The sequence below is a fragment of the Maniola hyperantus genome, chromosome 8 (genome assembly GCF_902806685.2).
Source record: "Maniola hyperantus chromosome 8, iAphHyp1.2, whole genome shotgun sequence".
NCBI lineage: Eukaryota > Metazoa > Arthropoda > Insecta > Lepidoptera > Nymphalidae > Maniola > Maniola hyperantus.
The window spans coordinates 9,925,129-9,949,900 of NC_048543.1; the positions used below are offsets into that span (position 1 = coordinate 9,925,129).

Genomic DNA, 24,772 nt, shown 5'->3' on the forward strand with positions numbered 1-24,772 from the left:
TTTTAATTTAGTTTGTAACGATGGGGCTGGCATATAGCATATCTGTAAAAGCCACTTACAAAAAATGTCAAATTAAATAAAAAACAGACGAAAATACTCGTTTGTTTTAAGCGCACTACGAATAAACCACTGAGTAGGAAATAAACTCATATTATAATACTAGTGGTTCATCGCTAGCCACCATCTGCATCGTGGCTTTAACAAGAAACCGTCATTTGTACTTCATTTGGATCTTATGAAATTTCCAAATATCGGGGTGTTGGTGTGGTGCACACTGCACAATGGGTGTACAAATAGTATAATATTTGACATTATTTTTCATTAACATGGGTTGTATGATGCATGCCATATTTTCGTAATAACAATAATAATTTTGATAAAGATTATTTTTGGGACAGTGAATAAGTTTTTCAATTTCGATTATTTATGAGACAAAATCATCTTGCTTGTAAAATTGTTGATTCACAAGAATATATTAACAACGTAAAGCTGACTCCGTTCAATTAAAAACAATTGCTCCAATTGATTGTCATTAAGACAATCACGATTACATTCTCGTGTATAATGCATATATAAACATAGGAGTAGGTATACTTAGATACATAGATACTTATTATCTATATTATCCGTATGAAACTCCGCATATTATTTTGCGCATTTCCATGCGCAAAATGCGCGAAGTGCGAGTCGGACTCGCCCACAAAGTCTGAAAAGATCTATAGAGTGTACTTGGACTTTGCTTAGACAAACGGGATAGATTTATGTGTCGTTCGTTACGTTTCGTTTTAACTTTTTATTTTTTTTAATAAGATAATTAGCCATATTGAATGACTAATATTCCCCTTACCTAAATCTTTTATTTTGTCTCTTCTGAGAAAAGTCAAAGTACGCTTAATAGATCTCAGACCTCTATGGCTAAGCTTAGCTTGTCTGATAAAAAAGTTGTTAACCTAAGAGATAAAATCGTTTTTTTAGTTAAAGTCGAGTTGTATACGGAAGGATCTTAAGGTTAACGCATTATTATCCCTAGTGAGCCAACACAATCACTAAATTGCAAGAGGCTTACGACCTGCAACGAAGATTACGAAGTTACCTACAACGTAGAGATTTAATAGCGACAAATGATTAGCACAAAACTTACCAAAACGAAACTTGGAGATGTCGAACGTGTTAACTGAACAGGTTACATCTTTGAACTCCAAGTGCATAGTAGCACGTGGCAGCAAAGGTATCACATTGTTGTTGCTAAGTTCCGTACACAGCTCACTCTTAACTCCTGGCGTCATTGTTATCACTGTTTATCACTCACTTTAAATTTTAATTCTGCTAAAAATGCGGGCGACTTTATCGCATTTATGTGTAATCGACACTAAAATTGTTTACAGATTTGATCAGCACTGATCGGAACGTTTTTAATTTTTAATTTAATTTATTTTATTTTGTTTTAAATAACACTTTCTCAGCAATCATCGACGTACTATGTCTGCAGTGATCCAATATGTTTATGAGTTTCTTATCTATCCGTTCTTCCACACATAGGGTTATTGTCTATAATGATTAATGAGTGGTACTTGTTTATGTTGACTCTGTACAGAGAGTCTTCTAGGCCAAGCCGTTGTCACGATCGGGTTCAAGTCGGAACTTCACTTGTTTTAATGAATCTGTAAACAAAGAAAATTTGTTAGAATTTGTTAACAATGAACGTTACCAATATTAACAGAGTTTTAATTAGTTGTAACTAGAGCGTTCTAATGAGCTCTTTATGCTTACGCGTGGCGTGTTAATGCATTTTAATGAGTAATTTGTTTGGGTTTGATCTTTTATTATAATGAATGTTTATATTTTGTACTGATAAACTTTCATGACCGAATGTTTTTGTCGGAAACATTTTTTCCACGACGTCACCTTATACGTTAGATAATAGAGATTTATAATGCATAATGTGTGAGCCATACACAATACATACCTACTTTAAAAAAAGTTATTTAAACAAGGACGTAATAAAACTAGTAAATTTAATATTGTACGATACTAATTTACAATTTATGCGACTTAAATACGAAAGTGTTTGTCTGTTACCTTTCACGGCCCATCCTACTTAGTACAGAGGTAGCTTGCATTCCGCAGATGCACATAGGCTACTTTTATCCCGGAAAATCGAAGAGTTCCCATGGGATTTTTAAAAACTTAAATCCACGCGGATGAAACAAAACAAACGATATATTTTACTAAGATTCCAAGTTGTAATGTCAATTATAATTCATAATATGTAACACAAAAAATATTTGGTACAGATAACACAATCGTACCTAGAAGATAATTTTTTCTCGAAAAATCTTTGCTCTTTGCTCCAATTTAAATAATATATCTATCTCTTCGCCATAAGACCACCTTTGCACGCTTTTGTTTTCTATGTATGTGTTGTTTCGTTATATTCTTTAGCAGAATAAGGCTTTTAAGAAATAAGTGTATAGTGTAACTGTATAGGTCTTGGTACGATTTAATTTTATAACATTGAATTCTTTAAGATAGTATGAGGCGACTTAATATAAATCGATTGATGTAGAAAAAACGATTTAAATATAAGTAAAGTTCAAAAAATTGTTACCTATTTTTTGTAAAATGTCGTAACTACTGTAACGTATCGATCCAGGTAATGTCAGGAATAACTAGTTAATAGGTACTCAACGTGTCCGTGCAAACTCGCGAAGTTAGGTCGTGTCAGCTTGCCTAACCTACTAATATTATAAAGAGGTAAAATTTGTTAGTTTGTGAGTTTGCATGTGGGGTGTTAGCTCCAGAACTTATGATCCGATCCTGAAAATTATTTCATTGCTAGATAGATACATTATTTCTGAGTGCTAGGCTATAAATAATATCACGCGGACAAAATTAAACCATAATAAAATAAAAAAAAATGTTAAATCAATAAAAAATATATATTACGGAGTCATGTGCAAATGCTAATTATTGGCAAGGGCATTAATAATAATGTTAACTAATCGTAATCACTTCTCACTAAGAATGATAAGTAGTAGGTACATAATTAATTATACCTACCTATAGATAGTGAAATCATTAAAAGATCAACATTTAAATTATATTGCGTACTTATCTACTTTTTTTTATCTAATTCAATTTTAACAAAATGTGTGCAGTCATCTGCAGACTGTACAATCATAACTATCTATAGTACGCGACATGTTGTAATGGCAATCGCACACCCGCACAGCCCCCGCGCTAACACGGTGCGGGCGAGCGCGGGTGACCGCGGACTAGTAATTAATTATAGCCTTTTAGTTCCTTAATAATGGTTCTTACACTTATTAACACACACTTTTATTTTTGTCTATAGTTTGTTATTATTTATATGTATTATTTAATTCAATGTTAAGTAACTATGTTTATTTATTTTTAATGTCATATATTATGTATTTTTATTTATTAAGGACCTCTCTATGAGTGTAGGCCTCCTCCATTTTTTTTCCATAATTTTCTGTCTATAGCTTTATTGACCCAATTCTCTCCTGCTTTGTAGCTAATTCATCTGCCCAACGTTCTAGTGGTCTGCGTCTTTTTCTTAAAAGTTTGAACGCATGAAATTTTTGCACTTGCAGGAGTTTCTTATTATCGCTTCGGCCGTCTACGAAATCAGTCAGTGCTACATAACCAGTTTCGTACAAATAATATTTTGTCTTACTACATAACTAGTTACGTAAGAATACATCGTAGGTAGGTGTGAGAACTAAGAAAGGATTTTTGAAAATTCATCCTCTAAAGAATTTTGTTTCGAATGTAAATATGTACATTGCCAGCGAAACGAACAAAATTCTCAAAATTGACGTAGTGGTAGTGACCTCTATCCACGACGTAAAGCACATAAAAAACACAATTTTTTAGTTCAAAAAATTGTTTTTAGTTCAAAAAATTGTAGGTGATTAATTATTATGAATGGAGATATGGGGCATGCTATGTATAATTTTAGAATTTCGTTATGATTCGCTGCCACTGTAAATCGACCCTAAATAGGGGATCATGGAAAATCCCATCACGCACGTATGGACAGTGAAACAGAATATTCATAATTTTTAATAAAGTAAATGGTTATGTGGTTAAAATTATTTCTGTAGTTTACTTTGTGTAATATAATATGTACTAAGGCTAGGAACCAATCTAGCGGAAATTCAACGCGCGGAGTTCGGATAGATTTTCCCTGGCCTCAACACCTGGCAATGTCACGGACGGACGCGTGGAAAAATGCGCGTGGACGGCGGCGGCGCTTGTCTACGCAGATATTATGACGCTCTCTTTTCAGGGTTCCGTACCCGAAGGGTGCCAACGGGTCTCTATTACTAAGCCTCCGCTGACCGTCCGTCTGACTGTCAACGGGCTGTATCTCGTGAACCAGGGACAACCCTCCAACTCCCATGGTCCCACCAAACTCTCAGTTATATGGGCCGAAACGTGGGAGGGCGCCCGTTCAGTACTTGCTCTTGGCGTTTTCCCGGGGCGCCTTCTTGACTCCCTACAAATTATTTTATGTCTCCTCCTTGTCCCTTATGTTCACTTGGGGGCTAGACCGTAGGGTATCTCGTGAACCGTAATAGGTAGAGAGTTGAAATTTTCATAGAATGTGTATTTGTATTGCCGCTATAACAACAAATAATAAAATTTTCACAATGGCCGCCTTGAAGATTAAAAATAAATAAAAAGTGCTATTTCCTATACGATGGTACGGAACCCTTCATGTGTACAATAATTCACACTTGATCTATTTTTTTAATTCAACATAATATTATTGGGTGCGCGATGTTCTTTTTGCGGAATTCCGCTAGATTTAATTATTAATTTTTAAAAGAATATTAGCCACGTTAATCATGATTTATGACTGTTTAATATATTCCCCTATCCCCTGCGCGTCCAACTAAGCGTCGCTTGTGCTAGGAGTAGGTACAACAATAGTGCAACGTGGGGTTTGAACTTTGAACCACGCCAACCGTTGAGAATTTAGTCCGCTCCTGTAACCATTGAGCTATTGAGGCTTATGCAACCTGATTTGACCCTAGCCTAAAACTATATACAATTATTTTTACTTTTATAGGTATTAGGTATATATATTTTAATCATATTATCTATTATTTATAAATGTAATAAATACTTATTTTACTTTTTCTTCTCTAAAATTGTGTAGAACAAAGTCGCAGTTCGCGCTTGATTACTGTTAAGTGATTAACGACGTGGGCATAAAATAAGATATAGTACTTATATTTAGTGACGTTGATCGAGTTTTTTATAGACATAAATGTTCCATGTGATTTTTTCGAGCTTTTTATCTTCATAATGGTGACTTCCTTATTGTTTTGACTTATGAACATGACTGACATTAATACCTATCTAAGCTTTTTTACTAACGATAGGCTCAGCACTTAACAATGACTCACCTGGGGAGTCAGGACGGAAATTGTGATTATAACTTTGAGACAATCACAATTGGTTTAACTATTAACTGGTTGATTTTATGGTTTTCTTGCTACAATTTTGCATTTTAGCTAAAACCTACCAATTACTTACTTGAAAGTTTTTTTTATTCCGATAGAATACTTGCGGGGTCCGGCTCATTTACACAATGGAGCCCTTTCTCTGAGCGAACAGACAGACAGAGCTTTCATTGTTCCTACTGATTTATTTTATTATACGTGAGGAAAGTGCATTTTGACTGCGATCTCACCTGGTGGTAAGTGATGATACAGTACATTAAGATTAGAAGCTAACTTGGAAGGGGTCGTATGGCAGTTGCATTAAACCCATATACCTTCCTGATCAGTTTCTAATTTCTATGCGGCATTGTAGGCAACTACCGGGATGGTAAATCGCTTGGTAGCATGACTTTGCCGGTAAGGTGGTAACTAGCCACGGCCGAAGTCTCCTACCAGGCTAGACTGGAGACAATTTAGAAATTATAAATTCCCAAAGTGGCCCTGCCGGGAATCGAACCAGCGAGCGTATAATAAGACCACAGCGGTCAACAATGCCAAAGTGTGATCATCACATAGTAGTCAAATATTTGGTTCTAGACATGATAACAACAAGTACCTATCTAATGGCACAATCTTACCCGCTCAGCTGGAAGAGTCTGGCAATGGTAAGCTTTGGTGCCAGACATGATAATAACAAGTACCTATCTAATCTTACCCGCTCAGCTGGAAGAGTCTGGCAATGGTAGGCTTCATACCTTGAGACTTAGCTTACTATTTTTCCCCACCGGAAAACCGTCAAAAGGCATAAGGGAATTTACTATTTTACGCTGGCAACAGGAAATTATTGGGTTTATTGATGCTTGTACATAAAAATCACTACTCATATTATAATTACTGCGAAAGTGGGTTTGTTTGCTTCTTGGTTTATCCTTCAATCACGCCGCAACAGAGCAACGGATCAACGTAATTTTTTGCATGCCTATAGTTAAAACCTGGAGAGTGACACAGTTTAGCGTTTTATCTGGAAAAATCAGAGTAAATCCACGTGGATGAAGTCGCGGGCATAGTGTTTAATAATGGTGATTAGAACTGGCAAAACAAGCAGAAGGCGCAAGACGAGCCGCCATCAATCGATCCCATCCAAGAAATACTGCTGCATTTACAACACAAAACAACTTAAGTATTAACTTAACAAAACTTACCTTAACAAATTTTTTAACGTAAATAACGTATTAACTTTACAATATTTTGATATTTTTACAGGATTTAATTTTTAAACGAATAAGTCATTTCTTATTTTAAAAACAATCATTTACTTAAGTTTAACAATTTTTTTAACAAATCTAAATATATAAAAGGAAAAGCTGACTGACTGATCTATCAACGCACAGCTCAAACTATTGAACGAATTGGGCTGAGAGTTGGCATGCAGATAGCTATTATGATGAAGGCATCGGCTAAGAAAGGATTTTCTAAAATTCCACGCCTAAGGGGGTAAAATAGGGGTTTGAAATTTGCGTAGCCCACGTGGACGAAGTTACGGGTATGAGCTAGTTAAGTATTAAATATTTATCAAAATATGAGTAAAACCAGCAAAACTATCAGCAGACGCAAGACGAGCTATCAGAACGAACGGCATGCGCGCTAAAGCCGCAATAATCAATCGCATCTAAGTCAAAGCTGCTAAGTAACCAGTATTTAGCTTTATTTACCTATAAACGTTCATAATTTTCACAAGATTTAATTTATAATGTTTTGGTATTAATATTATTATTTATTATTAATGAGCCTGCAAAAAGATACACCTATTCATTTATTTAACTAAACGAGTTAACGAATATTTTTGTTGTAACTACGTACCTATTACTAATGATAATATAGAGTAGATGAATAAATTTTTTTACTGAAAATTATTCGTTTTATTTTTTGTTGGCTCAAACTTCAATTGTCACGGACAACCTATAATTTCAATAGTCACAGAAAATAATTATCAAAACAATAATTAAAAATAAGATTAATGGATGGAAGATTAGTAGACAGAGACAGAGTAGAGGTCTGGTATGGCCAAAACGTTCTCACTCTGAGAGGAGATCCGTTCTCTGTAGTGAGCCGGCGATGGGTTGATTATGATGATGATGATTGATGGTTAGGAATTTTAGATTCCATTTACTGAGGTGGTAAAATTATGGAGCTCTTCTAGCCTCTAGTCGATCCTACTTAGTTTTAAATTCAGCTCAAATTCTGTACACAATCTTTCAAGTGCAGGAGGCAGTTAAAGGGCACATAATAATATTATGATAATAATTATTACGAACTTATTTGACCGCATCATGATGTTTCATCCGGGTTGATAACTTTCACGAACGGATACGAATTACACGCGCGAAAGTGGGCTGCATACAGTTGGTACTGCACGCTGGGACCAAGCGTCTATAACACGTGCTTCACAAAACACTACTGCCGGCATTCGCCTTCTAGTCGCCTGTATTGATCCAACGAGTCCAACAACCGTGCCATATCACTGCGTAATAATAAGTAGTTGCAACAGACAAACCGACCACCGAACATCCGATTTTGTTTGGTAATGTTGGTTAGGTTATCAGGGTTAACGGCCGAAAACTGAAACCTCAATTATTTATTATTTGTTATAGAGACAGAGTCCGGAAGACCCAGACCATCTTTATTTTATAAAAGTTAAAACTTGAAAGTTTAGACTTTATACTTTGACGTAAGATTTTTTACACCTTTGTTTCTCAAAACCATCATGATCCAAACTTCATAGTCACTGATCGTTCCTCCCTGTATTGAGGACAATACGCATAGAAATTTTCAGCTTTTATGAAATAACGAAGATCTGGCCCTCCCGGGCTCTTGTGACTGTTTTTTGACATTCGATGTATTGAGAAAAGATTTGCAGCACCATTAAAAACATCCATTTAAGATGTACATACAATTATTTTATCATTTGCATTGTTTCGATGCAAAAAGTGCATGTAATTTTTTGCCATTTGCATTCTTAAGTACATTAAGACGTAAATAACTATTCATCATCATGCGTTTTTACGTTGGAATTGACAGGTCTTTAATTAACGACTGTTTGACCTTAAAAATACCATGAGAAGATATGATTTGAATTTCAAACATCCTATGGGCTGTCCGACCAACATGTCGGTCGCTTCCAACCAAATTAGATCGTTTGCTAAAAGCTACAAGATATGCGTCACCGTCTATTTTCAGATGATTCGCGATTGTGCTTTATATTCAGCCAATTTTCAGCGCGTGATTCTGAAGAATCTCGTAATTATTCAGTGAGATTAAATCCTTATACGATCACTTTGTCCGTCTGTCTGTCTGTCTGTCGTGTCTGTCAAGACCCGTTAACGGAATCAAAACAAATAGGGTACTTTTTGTAGACCTAGAATCATGAAATTTGGTAGGAAGTAATTTCGTTTATTACAGGTAAATGAAAAAATTTGAAAACCCGGAATTTGTGGTTACATCACATAAGTGTTATTTTTTGTACGTGATGGTACGGAAACCTTTGTGTGCGAGTTCGACTTGCACTTGACCGGTTTTCTTCTTAAAAGTCAAACATGCGTGCACGCCTTTAGTGTCATTTTTGATGCAATTTCCGTCGCACATTTGTTTCATGCTCAAGATTTTAATCGATTTGGTTGTGAGCCAACACCTTATGAGTTTATTTAGAGCGATTCAGGAGGCAAATACTCGTATGTATGTACTAAGAAGTAAGAAGTTATGGGAAAACCAGAAGCCATTCGGGATAGTGTTCTGTGCTAACGTATAAATTTGTTGGGTATTTTCATGTCTTAGGTTAATAGGAAATACGCAGCGGAAAAATCCATACTTACTTACTATTCTTTCCTTGTAACAATATTAAAAGGAGGAGTGTTTATATACCTTTGACTGCCTTGTCTGTCTATGACTACACAAGGATATAATTCAATAAAATCAGCCAAGACAAACAAATTCGTATGGTACGAGTGGATAAAACGTGCAGCATCAAGCATGCGATATTTACCGCTCACCCTCCTCTACTAACATGCAGGAAAAGCAATCAATACGCACCGGCACCACACGACACCATACAAATCTTCTAAAACACACAATATACTTACGTTTCACTTCGACACCGGAGCATGATCAGGAGACATAGACTACAATGCACAATCTGCATGAAGTATTCAGTGTCTGTTCATGACATCGTAGAGCTCAAACTTAGATTAATTGAATAAGATTCGATTTGTTTTGCAGCCCAGTTAAAGCGAAGTGAGCGACGCGTCTTCTATATTGAACAAAGTAAAGTGAGTACTACAAAGTAAATATTAAACTTATCTCTGCGTTATTGTAAATTATGACATATACTGTGAATTATGACAATGCATAATCAATATATTTTTGAAAATTTACTGTACGTAAGTACATAAAAAAATTCAAAAAAAGTCACTGTCATAATTTAAATACTAGAAATAAAAATAAACTTGTAACTCCCGCCTCTATAGGCTAAGTAAAGTTAGCAATTCATTTGCTCGTAATTCTATACTTTTATAATAAGCTTCCAGAAGACATATTGGAGATGTCTCTCAACAAGTTCAAAGTTTTCATAAAACGTAAACTTATTGAAAAATCCTATTACAATGTAAACTGTTATTTGAATGATAAGAAAGCTTGGGAATGAGTTGCTTAACAGCTTTGTGTTAGTTCTAATAAGTTTATGATTTTGCAAAGTGGTGATAATAAAAAGAATACCCGGCTGAGTTTGTTTTGGGCTCTTCTCCAACCTGGGCGCGTTTGGAACCCTCGTTTAATTTTAAGTACGTATTAATTATCACCAGTATATCATCTTACAAATTAAAATTTTGAGTATCAGTAAGCGTAAAATTTTACCTATTTTGAATAAATAATTTGAGTTTGAGTTTGAGTTATCTGAAGCTAGAAGTTCATTTTACTTGGTACCTAATGAAAAGACACCTTGCGCCGCGCCGTCGCGTCGTGTTAACGTTAATTTAGATGGCTTTTAGAGTCAACACTAATATGTTGATTCTAAATGCCCCCTTATATGCCTTGAGCATTATTAATTTTTTTCTTACCACACAAAAACAATTTTTTGCGTCACACGTCACATAAAATTACTTCTCATATATTTTCATTATCAAAACATTGTTGCTATGGCAAGATTAATCGATATTGTAAGATTTCAACATTGAAAAATCTTAAAATATTTGTCACTGGCAATTTTATTTATTGACTAAAAGTATGTAAGTACCTAGTTAGGTAAAATTCATAGGTACCTTATACCGCATGTTACAGAACAAAGTGATTATAAAGAGATTATGAATAAGTACTATTTATATTGAGTTAATTAAGTAAATAGCTAATGCGATTAACTAATCACTTTATATAGCCATTTTTTATAATTATATAATATACATACTTTATATAATTTATGATCTATTAAATGTTTGGTTGGTTGAAAGATTTTCTATTTAATGTCGAAAATCGTCATTGTAACTTTTTATATTTATTGGAAAGACTAGATTTCCATTTTCTTTGCAGTATTCATTTCTTGCATCATTGATTTACATATTATCTATACTAACTTGATTGTATTATAAAGAGGTAAAGTTTGTTAATTTATTTGTAGGAAAGTAATCTCTACTAACTGAACTACTGAACCGATTTTTTTTATTTTTATTTATTTTATTTAAAAAAGTTAGAGATCCCTACGAAAATTGTAATAAGCTACCTGTGTGAAGCTGGGGCGGGTCGATAGTTAAATATATTAAGTAAAATATTAAAGCAATCATTCATATATTAAGCAATTTATTATGACACGCGCATCTTGCGACCTATCAAAATATTATATTGAAGCAGTAACACGTACAGTTCTTGCATTTCACGAAGGCGAGTGGCTAATGGTTGTATTCAAGTCGTATTGGTACACGTAAAGTAAATGTGTGCGTTTGCAAGCGCTAACTCGCAACTGATTGGTCAGATACAGTGATTAGTATCGTAAGCCTATGGTCAGATATGCACACACACTTACGCAATGTCCGTGTATATGACGTAATCACAAGTAAAGGTTACTCGCCTTCATGAATTGCAAAAACTGTACCAAGAAAGTTTCTGAAGCAAAATAAAAATTAATGACACTGCATATGCAGTGTATGATTTCAATGGAAATGATCAACATTATTGTATGCATTGAATCATACCTATAATTTTTTTCATCAACAGTAATAAATCAGTAGGACATTGATGGCAAAAAAAAATTACTTAATCAAAATCGAAGTAATGCTTTTATATATGCTGCTTATTCTTTTGTGGTATCGATATTTTTTGACGTCCTTGTCATGCCCTTCCAGGTTTTCCTCGTTAGTTCAACGTTCGAGTCGTTACTTGATCGTTGACCTCTAATCTAATACGCTATCGAATTTCAGACGATTACTGAAATTCGGAAGGTTTTATTATTCAGATAGCTAGGTATACCGATCACGTGTCGAATATTTCTACATTAAGAATATATAATATACAAAATTTTAAAAATATTGAATGAAAATTTACTAAGTTATAAGCTAAGTTATAAGCTTGTGTTGAGTCGTTGTCATTGCAAAAACATGGTCACCCGAAGCGAGCGGCTGTGATGTGGGCGAACGAGACGGCTGCGCTGGCGTCGATAGCACACGAGTAGATAATTATGTCGATAGTGCGCGCTGCCGCTTGCACGGCTCTAATCAATTGGTGCATGCAGTCATTCAACTAAGTGTCCAAACTTGCAGGATTTTGAAGTATTTTTTTGTCAAAATATAAAACATTGTAAAAATGATTGCAATCGATTCTGTTACTGATTCTGAACAAACTACTTTCAGGTTTTGTGTATTATTCTAAAACTGACGTATTGACTGCAATCTCATCATAATCATCACCATTAACCGAGCATGGGGTCTCTTCTCAGAATGGGAATTGGGAGTGCTCGGGATTGAGTCCCCGACCTTCCAAATAGGAGGCAGACGTTTTAACCACCAGCCACCGCTCTTCACTGCAACTTCATCTAGTTGTAAATGATGATGCAAAGATGGAAGCGGGCTTATCTGGGCAAGGTATCGTAGTTTTTATTATGAAACCCATAGGTACCCTTTTTGGCTTCTACACGGCATCGAACTGGAACCAGACCAGACCAAAGCCAAGTTAAACATTATAAATTTCCAAATTGCACCTGCCGGAAGTCAAACCTGGGACCGTTCGCTTACAGGGCTACACTATGATCACAGCGTTCATCCATTGCGCCAGGATGGTTGTCAAACTCCACATCTGATGAAATTTTGTCTAAATTAGTCTTGCCAAACTTTGAAGTCTAGAATGTAATGCACATCTTATTATATACAATCGACATGCATTAGGTGATTATTATTGCTTTGTGAAATACTTTTTGCACCAATGTAAGGCACATCACTCACAGAAGTCACAGAGCACGCGCAATCGCTAGACTAGTCTAGGTATTGTTGTAAAGGTGAATTTACACATTCGCAGATGAGGCGACTTTAAGCATACAGTTATGTTAGGGTCAATTCATACTAGCGCAGAGTCGAAGCGAATCGAAGCAATACATTCTGTACAAGCATATTCGCGTGGATTTACGCGCGTTCGCACAGTTTCCAATTCCGACAGACGAGTGACTTCACGTTGGTTCCCGCAATCGACGCATGGGTGAGCGCGAAGCGGCGCGAACGCGCAAACGCGCGTATACCAACTTGCTGTGTTGGTCTTGCTAGGACGCATGAATTCCGTCCAATGTACGGGATTTTGCGCGTCTTCTTTATATCTCAGAAGGAATATGTGCATTACGTTATGCAGATAAGGGTGAATTTGCTATGTAAATATTGACGCTTCGATGTGTTTCGACTCTGCGCTATTGTGTGTGTGTGTTAATAAATAAAGTGTCGACCACACCTGGAGTGCCAACATTGTCGCGCAGCTTCAATCAATAGATTTTTGTACGATGCCGCGCAGCGACCGCGTCTCGAAGCATCTCGATTCTCGAGTCACAACTCCAACTCGACTCAGTAAGCGACACACGAGTAGGGGATATCTACTCAAGTGGTAAGCGATGCGCCTTAGTCATCTTTGTATGAACTACTTTTTACAGTTGGTGGCGTGAATACTGAATACATTAGATCCGCAGGTTTCCCTCGACAGTTATGTCACTAGCTTTAACTGGGTTACATAACGATAATCTGACGCCATCAATATTGTATTCTTTGACCTGGTTTTATTTCTTCTTATTAGGTAGGTAGTTACTTAGCACTAAAAGAAATGATTGCTGATTTAGTAAAGATTATGATTTCAACATGACTTGGTAGCTATATTTTTGACGAAGCATTTTGTAATGATGAGCTATACTGTTTTTATGTTGATTACTTGTAGAGTAGGTACCTAAACTGCAGCTACATCTTCGATCTTATACATTTTAAGCGTGGTTTAAACTGACGTTAAATTCGTGTGTTGAATGGCATAAATTATTATGGGCATATTAATATATCGTCGACTTATTGTAATATGCTGAACAAAAGACTAACAAAAAATATATATTGCAAAATACAATAAATAGTAAACGGGAAACAAAAATTAAAAATCATTTTAATTACAAATTGTAATTAATATATATGATATTTTTGTTTCCCATTTACTATTTCTTATAATATTTTCTTTAGTTTATTTACCAAAATATTTTAATTAATAAGTAGGTAAGTACCTACCCAAATAACAATCATAGACAGTGAACTGAATCACAGAGATGAGTTGTAATAGGTATTGGTTTCAAAACGGTTTTGATGCGGAAATAATTATTATTTTTCTGCCATATTACATTTGATTCACGAGTCCAAGGGCGTCTTATCAGTCATGTTTACACGACTCTTATCGCCCAGCTGGTAATGACCATACGAGCTACAAGGCTCTGAAGCTCGTATTAACTAGAATGTGTCTATCTCTATAGGCTTTTACTTCATTGCTGAGGGGCTTGATGATTTTTAGGGTACCGGACCTCAAAAGGGAAAAGGGACCCTTATATGATTAGCAAAATATACTATCTCTGCGGTTTCCACGTCAGTTAACTGACGTGGAAACCGCAAAGATAGTATATTTTGCTTACTTCCATAGTATTATGTCTTATGGAATCTTGATATGGGGTAAAGCGGCAGATATTGGGAGAATTTTTGTATTACAAAAAAGGGCAATTTATAACTTAAGACCACGCGATTCCCTTCGAGAGAAATTTAAGGAAATAGATATCCTTACTGTAGCCTCTCAATATATTTATAATAACATAATTTTTGTAAGACAAAATATTCTTAGTTACAAGAAAATTGGTGATCTACACAATAGGCTAACTAGAAACAGAGGCAAACTTGCAGCTCCTACCTTCCGCCTCAGCAAAGTCCAAAAGTCATTTGTGGGTATGGGTATTACCTTTTATAATAAAATCCCGCAAACTATTTTGGACTTACCTTTGCACAAGTTTAAAAAATCTATTAAAAATATGCTCCTGAAAAAAGCATATTACGCAATTGAAGATTATCTAAATGATAAAAGAGCGTGGATTTGACCTGCAGCTCGTTCCGGCGACGCACAAGACTGCAAATACTATTTTATACATGGCATAATCTTGTACCGACTATTCGAAAGTACTTTTAAAAGTTTATTCGAATAAAAAAGATTTCTATTATTTATTTTATTTATTTATTACTTTCTTGTCTGTCTGTCTGTCTGTCAAGAAAACCTATAGGATACTTCCCGTTGACCTAGAATAATGTTTAGCAAATGGTCTTATAGCACAAGTAAAGGAAAAAATCCGAAAACCGTGAATTTAATTAACTTAAATCGCACATAACTCCAAAATTCAGAGGTGCGTGCCCTGGATCGAACCTCCAACCTCCTGAATAGGAAGCGGACGTCTTAACCACTGGGCTATCACGGCTTATTAATTATTATTTATTTATTTATGTCCAGCTATTATTAATGACTGTCATCTTTTACTATACTAGCAGAGGTTAGTTACTAGTACGAGATGGCAATTGGGGTGCGGACGCCCCGGACTCTCGCACAACCCCTGCGTGCACCCAGTGCGGGATAGCGTGGGTGACGTGCGTGTGTGTGGGGCGTCGCCTCGCCTCAGACCCTGTTTGCCATCTCGACCTGTCGCGTACTATGTTTAGGTATGTCTGCTACTCTTAGTGCATGGTTATCTGGTGCGTTATGCGATGCATTTAGTGCAGGCCACCAATCTGCAACTAAGTCTAAATAGATCTTAGTCGTAGGAAAATTACCGAAATCCGTTTTATCTATCACTCAGTCATGATGTCGATAAATTTTCCAACCAGAACTAATTAGTTAATAACCTTCATTGCGGTCCGGAAATAATATTTGAATTGTGGTACTGATAATTTAGTTGTAACATCCAAAAGTTTCTCGAAATATTCTAGGTGTACACCTTTACAAGATCATTCGGAACCTAGAAAAGTCCTAACCAAAAAGGGGATACATCGTATTATATTATTGAAAAGATTTTTTATTTAAAAGAACTTGTACAAGTACCTACTTAGGTACTTTTGAATCGTCAAATGCATCTACCACAGGTCCGGAATGCCTTTCGTTAATCGAAGCGTACAGTAGAGTGCCCACACACATTATATCAAACAAGAAGAAACAAACTTTAGTATTAATAAATAACAGTTAAAAATAAATATCTGATTACGCATTTATAACATAAAACTTTTACTGTATTCGCCCTTAAATTTTTATAGAACCTAATCAAAATCAAACTCATTACGTACAGTGTGGAATTTGTAAGATAATTGATGCTTGATGGCTTCGATGAACAATTCTATATCAATGATTGATTTATAGTGACGTAAACTTGAAACTATTGAGGGATCCAAACACACAGTGGTCTGAGAAAAATTCTCTAATTAAAAAGTAGTGCTATATACTATGTCGTTGGGTACCATAATCGTAACAGAGCGTGGACGTTCGTTTTGTAAGGTATGACCTTTTCAATTTCACCAGCAGCTAAATATGTTTACCGGATGGCGATGATGCTGACATTGCTGGCAATTATGAAAATAATTTGTTTTAATTCGGTGACCCCATTAATTATAACGTTTTATGGAAGTTTCTATTCCACACTAAACCCATTTGAGGTCCATAGTTTAAACTATCATGATGTCTACCTAAATTGTGTTTTTTGCTATAAAAGTGATTTTTAAAAAGGTGTAAATTTTGTGACTGCAATATGAAGTGGATTTTCTATGTGCTAGTATTTATTTACATGTTCTATAGGACAGGTAAATTTTATTTTAGCTAGCTAACCTACACAATCTTGCGTTGAATCCAAACCATTAATTTTACCTTAATATGCTGAACCAAATAGATGATATCCACGATTTCGTCCAGGTGGATTTAGGGTTTTTAAGAATCCTGTGAGAAATCTGTTTTTCTGGGACAAAAAGTAACCTGGCCATCGCTGGGATGTCAAGCCTTTCGGTTAAACGGATGGACGTGAAAGCTGTAGACAGACACACACTTTCGCATTAAAATATTAGTATGGATTATGGAAGTATAGATATGGATTATATTATGTTTTGGTTTCTTATTTGCAGTTTATGGGAAGATACTGCCCACAGTTCACAAGGAAACACAGAGTATATCCATCGATCCGATAGTTTATGGGCTAAATGATAATTTCTTCCGAGTCGGAGAACGAATCACGCTCGTTTGCAAGGGAGGCAGTAAAAGTCAAAAGGTGAATTTCCGCAACAGTTTTATACCACTTTTGTTTAAAACGTCAAAGTAAATTACAGAGAGAGAGAGAGAGAGAGAGCCAGCGCGTGCCAGACCTTCGTTATTTTATAAAAGCTGAAAACTTTTCTGCGTATTGTCTCCAACACAGGGAGGAATGATCAGCGACTATAAAGTTTGGATCATGGTGGCTTTAGGAGATAACAGTAATAAAGGTGTAAAAAATTTACGTCAAAGTAGGAAGTCAATTTTTTTGTTATATTTACTTCGGAAAAGTATTAAAAATCACGTCATGCATTACTAGACAGAGTCGTGGCAACCACCAGCCAGACACTTAAGTTTTAATGAATTGTTAAATTTTAAGGGTGTCTGGCATGGAAAAGGGAAGGTCTGTCACGTGCTGGCTCTTAGTTTATTAGGCATTTACAGAATCGGAGGAAGTTTTACTATCGATAAACTTATAGATCAAAACAGTTCTTGTTTAATTTTTTTTATTATGACTTTCCTATATCGTTGCGGCAAAAAAGAAAAAACCATGACGCGTTCTGAGCCGTAGTTGATGTCACAACACGACGGGGTTTTAAATGGGCTTAAATAACGCCATATATTTTGCTCCATCGTCCTATAACCTACAGCTTTATCTAGGTACTCCTTGAAATTCGTTTTGCAATGAATGTCGCTGGCTCGCTTGGCTTACCACCTCCTCCATTCTCTCCACTGGGACTCGTCACGACTCACGGCTTTTCTTTATTATCACAATGCGTTTTGGTTGAATATCATTTAATATGCCACAGACACGTGTGGTTCATTTTTGCCCAAACATTTGTTTATACATCTATCGGCACTCCCAGCACTATTAGGTACCTAGAACATTTTTTTAAAATTAATAGACTAGCCCTTCAGCATTTCGGTGACGCAATCTTGAAGTTTTTACCCATTCCAAAATAGCCGAACGCGCCGAAAGAAGTTTCATCACCATCATGATCAACCCATAGCCATTCGGAGTATGAGAAGGTTTTGGCCATAGTCCACCACTCTGGGTAAGTGCGGATTGGCAGAACATAGTTTGCACTTCAATAATTTGTTTTCCAGGTGGAATGGGTGAATCCAGAGGGTGAAATAGTCCAGCGAGAAGTTCGAAACAGGGTGTATGCGCAGGAGCACTTTGTGGCTTCACATAAAGGCCGTATGCCCGCTTTACTCCTGATCTTAAGCCACGCTACTGTAGAGGACACAGGAGTATGGCAGTGCCGTACGGGCGCGTCGGAATACTTAATTAATTCGGGTGACACCGTGAGACAAGTTTCTCTCTGTATTATAGGTACGTTTTAAAAAACTGATGGTCTACATAGACAGTCTGTATTTAGTATACCTACGTACACCTATGCAAGCAAACTGAAAAATTGCGGGTAGGTTTATTACGGGTACAATGTCAAAGGATTCATCATATTTGCTCTATGTGTCAACTACCATGCTAAAAGAGTAAACCATACTTTTGACATGACAGTTGACACAGAACTGCACAGTGAAGTCTGCACTGCATTGGTTTGAAAGCGGATCAAGTAGCCTCCTTAATCATTAGAGTCCGTGCACAGAAATCAGAATTACTGTTTTTATATACCTACCATTTATTATAACGACTTATTATAACAATTTATTATAAAGCAACCAACCATAACCAAGACCAAAAGTTCTTCAGAATTCACATACTTATTATGATTACAACAAAAAAAATTAAAATATTAAAACTAGCTGATGCCCGCGACTTCTTTCTTTTGCGTGGATTTATGTTTTTAAAATCCCATCGGAAATCTTTGATTTTCCGGGATAAAAAGTAGCCTGTCCCTCTTCAGGGCCAGTATCAGGGTCAGTATATCCATACAAAAAATCATGCCGATCCGTTACTCCGTTAAGGCGTGATTGAAGGACAAACAAACACACTTTCACATTTATAATATTAGTATTAAGTATTATTCATCGCTACTTAAATATGCTTTTACAAAAAATATGATTAAAATCTTAATGATTGTGGAAGACGTTTGTATCAGTTTTGGACTTTTATGTGAGACTTCGGTCTCATACAAACCACAACTTTTTTATGTAACTAAGTACTTAAGCGATTCATAAAAAATACTAAGTAATAATATAATATTAAATAAACAAAACTATCTGATTAAATTAGATTCTTTAAGTTAGTTTTTATATAATTATTTCATACAATATTAGTAAATAAAGAAATCAAACGGTAAGCCTTAGAATAAACAATCTTTCATTATACTTAAGTCCTTGTGAAAAGGATCGGTTCGAAACTAGTCCGGCTATTATAACTACATTTATAATGGAAACCACTCACGATAGCAAAGCACTCTGTGGTAACGTATTTTTTTAGATCCAGCATCTTTCGTCGACACTCTCACGGAAGTGACAGTAGACCATGGTCGCTCTATCACCTTATCTTGTCAGGCAAGGGGCGAACCGGAACCACGTCTGGTGTGGTACAGATATGGACAAATCATTACAGGTACGGTCCAATTTTGAAAATTGATTTGAGTGTTTGACTGATATTTTAAATTCCGCTAAAAATAAAGTCTGACGGCCACTGGGGCAGTCAGACTTTATTTTTAGCGAAACTTTACTGAATCGAATTGCACGTGATTAGCTTTCCATACCATAAATCTGCTTCCAATTCGATGTAGATGATTTCTTGGTAATGATGTCTTGTGTCTATTTAAATTGCATGTAGTCAATATGATAAAGAGGCGACCTATACTGAGACATAGATAATTTATTAACTCTGACTGAGATTAGATTCGTTGACAGGTACGAAATTGTAAAATCAAATACCGGTAAATTTTGGACACACGTCTTTTGAAAGGTGAATACAGGTACGCTTTCTTGAGCTATTGACGAGCTGATCTACCAGGTCTCGCTCGGCTGAAATTTGATATATATTTTTTAACCTACACTTCAAGGAAATTTCTAAATAATTTTAAATACATATTAAGTACTGTACACTACACTATACTGGCAGCCAGCGAACCGTGACTTAGCGGTGAGAGCGTCAGGCGCGATCCTAGGAGACGCAGGTTCGAATTCCGCCGGTTCCGCAATTTTTTACAATATGAATTTAAAATTATTTTTAATTATAACTCCTATGCTACTTCTGGATAAAGGAGCTTTCTTATGTTAAAAGAATTATTAAAATCAATGCTTCAAATTATAATGAAAATTAACAGAGTTCATCGATTACAAACAAAATCTTTCCCCTTGATGAAATGAAAATAATATAATATAATATATGTTCTATTACTGTACACTAAATATAAATAGGTATGTTTTTCTAATTATTGACTATAGTTGACTACCTTTGTTCTTACAAAGATCACTAATAAAAAACGTCTCGTAACGACGCGACGTAAGGTAGATATAAGCTACGACCCAACTTAGAAGTTTCATCGAAGTAGTAATATTGTAGCTAGTAATTTTTTTTAACATGTGCCGTAGATGATCCAAGTTCGTCCAAATACGGATTGATGACGCAATACCACAGTCAAGGGTTTACTGGTCTCCTCACGATCCTGTCGGCGGAGAGCGATGACAGCGGAGAATATAATTGTGAAGCCATTCAAGAGAGTTCGCGTAGTGAAGAATGCTCAGCGAAAATTATAACGAACATAACTCTGCATGTAAACTGTAAGTAGAAGAATATTTCAATTGATGTTTCTTTTTGTTTAAAATTCTTACCTTTTTAGCGCTTGATCCAAATCACAACTGATAATGAGTCCTTTTTTACAAAAATAGTAAGTAACCAATTAAAATCAAAATTTATCTATTTCATGTAGGAAGACTAGTGTCTCTCATATAGACCGTACAAAATGACTCCTCACGCGTCATTTTAACTCTATGGGTCAACTGTCATGACAAAAGTACTGTGCACCTTTAAAATAAGGACTAAAATCGTCCTTTACATGTAATTTGACACAAAAAGTTATAATGGCGCGTGAAGAGTTAAATTTTTCGCGTCATACTATGTCTGTGACTCTACCACCAGTTTGGAATGAAAAATCTACTGGCAAGAGCCGGCGAAAAACTCAGCAGTTGCTCATTTCAAAAAGAAACAATACCTACCATCTCGGGGGCAAATGAAAGCTCAGCTGTTTGCTTCCACGCAACTTTGTCAATAAGGAATTTATCGATCGTAGCCTCGACTTAACACTTAAGTGTGTTTTACTCAACGTTTAAATATAATGTATAAACTTGATCTCATTTAATTTTTCACGAAGTGATTCGTGTGAACCGATTTTATAAACTGACCGAATGGCTTCTTTCTGAAAAAATAGTCTGGATATCAGCAAGTAGTAACACCCATGAACATCTGCACAACTAGAAAAACAGAATACCCAATAGCCAAGTTAATTGCTGACTAATATTCCCCTTTCCCGTCCAATTAAGCGTAAAGCTTGTGCTACGAGTAGGTACGAAAATAGTGCAACGGGTGGGATTTGAACCGGCGACCTTTCGGTTTTCAGTCCGCTCCTTTAACCGTTGAGCTATCGAGGCTTTTTAATTTGTTGAATCAATTTGGTATTCTAATATGTTTATAGATTTTTTGTATGGTTTTAGCCCCTCCAGAGTTTCTTGGTGGTAATGAAACAGCACTGGTAGCAGCACAAGAGAATAAAAGGTAAGAAGTCTGTCTTTAATTTCTGAACGACCTTCGTAAGAAATCAGAGCTGACAGAAGACACAACAGAGACAGAAGTCTCTAGGTTTGACTACTCAACAGTCGTATCAGAAACCAGATCTAATATCAGATCTTGAAACTTGAACTATTTGGTGAATCCTATAGACACTAATGGCTCCCATATACGAGTACACTCTCTAGTGTACTCGTATACACGAGTACGCTAGAGCCTCAATAGCTCAACCGGTAAAGGAGTGGACTGAAAACCGACAGGTCGACGGTTCAAACCCCGCCCGTTGCACTATTGTCGTACCTACTCCTAGCACAAGCCTGACGCTTAGTTGGAGAGGAAAGGGGGATATTAGTCATTTAACATGGCTAATATACTTTTGAAAAAAAACGACGAACCTACTTTTTCATCCTGTTCCCGGTTTTCAAATCAAGTTCTATTATATTATTCCACTTAATATGTTTTTATGGCCTATTGATAAAGTTCAGAATTGTTATTTTACAACAGTTTAGTACTTAATAAGATAATTATTATAACGCAGGCTCTGGTTGAAAAATCGGCTTTTCTGGCTCTAGTCGAGCTTATATATTAAAGTAATATTTGTTTTGTATGTTCAGTGTGGATTTAGTTTGCGCCGCAGATGCATACCCAACCCCGACTTATAGATGGTTCAAAGAAGTTGGCGACATACTGTCCGAGTATCCCAAAGATGTTATAGAATTACAAAATGATGGACAAGAAGCTGTGATCACAATAATAGCAAATTCTTCCGCATTTGGCCACAAGTATCGATGTAGAGCCACGAATGAATATGGAGATGTGGACAAGGTTTTCTCTCTAATAAGTCTAGAACCACCCAGGAAACCAGATGAGGTACACATTTCTATTTTCTATAGTTAAGAATTAAAAGCTCTTAACTTTTGAATAGTTGTATAGAAGCAGGCGTTATCTTAATTCGCTTATCACTATAATCTGCCAAAACAGACATATTTGTATGGTGGGTACTGGGTACAACATAAAATGCACCCCCCGCTCTCTCACTCTAAAGGAACAGCAAAAGCAAACAATACCTACCACCAATACAAAACTCCACACAAAGCTTCAGGAACACACTCTATCTATTTTTTGCTCCGACACCGGAGTCTCCCCAAGAGATGTGGACTTTACAAAAATCCTGGACTTTTTAATTGTGAAAATCTAAAGACTACTATAAATTGTGTCTTGTGTATTTCATCATTATCATTGTGGAGTCATATTGCATGCTGCACGTACCATACAGATTCGGCAAAATATCGGACAGTTTTGGCGAATTATAGCGAATTAAACTTATGGTTCCTTGTATTTTTGAATAGTTAAATTACCAAATTTTTGCTTTTATGGCCCTGTAAATTTTAATCCATTGTTTTAGATAACGTTACAACATAGTAATCACGAACAACTGCAGTTTTATGCAAGGTGGAAAGGCGATGTATTTTTTCCTGTGGACGGTAAGTGACTGTGTGTAATTTGTAAGCTATTGATTAATTATTTTATTTAGTAGCTGCACTATTTGTTTTATAGAACACAGAATAAACATTATACGTCTGAAATAGCCTATTTATTTATTTATAATGATAAGATATATTCGTCGTTTTATTATAATTGCAGATATGATAGTTCAGTATTTAAAAAAGGATTCGTTAAGAAAGAAAAGTATGCCCAGAGAAATTGACTGGAAAAAGGCAGTGGAAAATGAAGTTAAAACGGAGGCCTATGACTTGATTAATGAAGAGAAATCAGGTATATTTTTTATATGTTATAAGTAGGGTTTTTAAAAAGAACTTAATATTAATTAACTGTATGATCACAGTGTTACTCATTACCAGTTTTGCAACGTCATACCTACCTGTAGTGATTATATAAGTATGATAATAAGCATAAAATATGGTTAGTTAATTATACTCATTTTATTGTCTCATTAGGCCTTGTCATTCTACTGCTTGATATGGAGGAAGAAACAGATTACTGGGTCCGAATGCGCGCTGTCAACGACGCTGGAACCTCTCCGTGGTCCAAACCCATTTCAGCTTCCACTACTGCAAAATCTGAGGAAGATATTGAAGAAACGCCAGAAGAAGAAGTAGATGAAGATGAAAAACCAAAAGCTTCTGCCCTTTCTGATAGCACTTTCTATGGAGTATTTTTTGCGGGCGGTATTGTAGTGATAGCTGTTGGATGTATGCTTATAATGAGAATGGTCTAAAGTCATTTTTGTTCAAAAAAGGCTGATGTTCTATAAATTGCAGTAGTTTTCAGTTTATTATAACAGCTTGTGATTTAATTTTGAGATCTGTTTTTATTTATACTTATCATACAAATTGGAATGTGGAGAAGTGTAAAGTAACTTCAATTGCAATAAGCCGCAGTCTATCTAATGTACATCTAAATTCATTAAATTAAATATCAATTTTTCCTGTGTTTTTATAAAATAAAATCACCCCTATTTTATAAGGTTTACTTAGTAAGTTATTCAACATGAAGTTAAAGCAATGTCTTACGTTAGGGGTGCTGCGCCAAGATAAATCTCAAGCTTAAGAGCAATCACGCACTCATCTGATCCGAATCTGTGAAAATACCGATATATTTTTTTTTACGTCATATGTCATAAGCTACCATACAAATAGTTCTGTGACTACTTCTTGATTATTCAAAAAAATAGAGATTCCTAGAGAAATTGAAATAATGTGAATTAGGTCGGAAAAAATCCTCTCATTTGAGTTTCCGAGGCAATGACACCTCAATGACACCA

General features: G+C 35.7%; 2 protein-coding genes across 2 annotated transcripts in view; one reads left to right on the forward strand and one right to left on the reverse strand.

Annotated features, from left to right (window-relative positions):
• Positions 1–7,981, reverse strand: part of LOC117984639 (ATP-binding cassette sub-family G member 1-like) — a 44,571-nt gene extending 36,590 nt beyond the window's left edge. Inside the window, exons 1-2 of the mRNA XM_034971262.2 lie at positions 7,793–7,981; positions 1,142–1,661 (exon numbers count right to left, since the gene is read on the reverse strand). Coding sequence (XP_034827153.1) covers positions 1,142–1,286 — 145 coding nt within the window. The 5' untranslated portion in view covers positions 1,287–1,661; positions 7,793–7,981. The remainder of the gene's footprint in view (positions 1–1,141; positions 1,662–7,792) is intronic.
• Positions 7,982–16,601: 8,620 nt separating this feature from the next.
• Positions 16,602–24,427, forward strand: LOC117984645 (limbic system-associated membrane protein-like). The gene is made up of 10 exons (XM_034971271.2): positions 16,602–16,837; positions 17,153–17,295; positions 18,384–18,612; positions 19,681–19,812; positions 20,796–20,984; positions 21,915–21,975; positions 22,602–22,857; positions 23,393–23,471; positions 23,632–23,763; positions 23,946–24,427. Exons 1-10 carry the CDS (start codon positions 16,786–16,788, stop codon positions 24,224–24,226), a joined length of 1,554 nt encoding a protein of 517 aa, XP_034827162.1. The 5' UTR covers positions 16,602–16,785; the 3' UTR covers positions 24,227–24,427.
• Positions 24,428–24,772: the final 345 nt, after the last annotated feature.

What these genes read in the sequence shown, in the direction of transcription:
- LOC117984645 (XM_034971271.2), top strand. Translation starts at nt 16,786, where the DNA reads ATGAAGTGGATTTTCTATGTGCTAGTATTTATTTACATGTTCTATAGG. An exon ending in TTACATGTTCTATAGGACAG is followed by an intron (nt 16,838 to 17,152) that starts GTAAATTTTATT and finishes TCTTATTTGCAG; the next exon opens with TTTATGGGAAGATACTGCCC. An exon ending in AGTTTCTCTCTGTATTATAG is followed by an intron (nt 18,613 to 19,680) that starts GTACGTTTTAAA and finishes GTATTTTTTTAG; the next exon opens with ATCCAGCATCTTTCGTCGAC.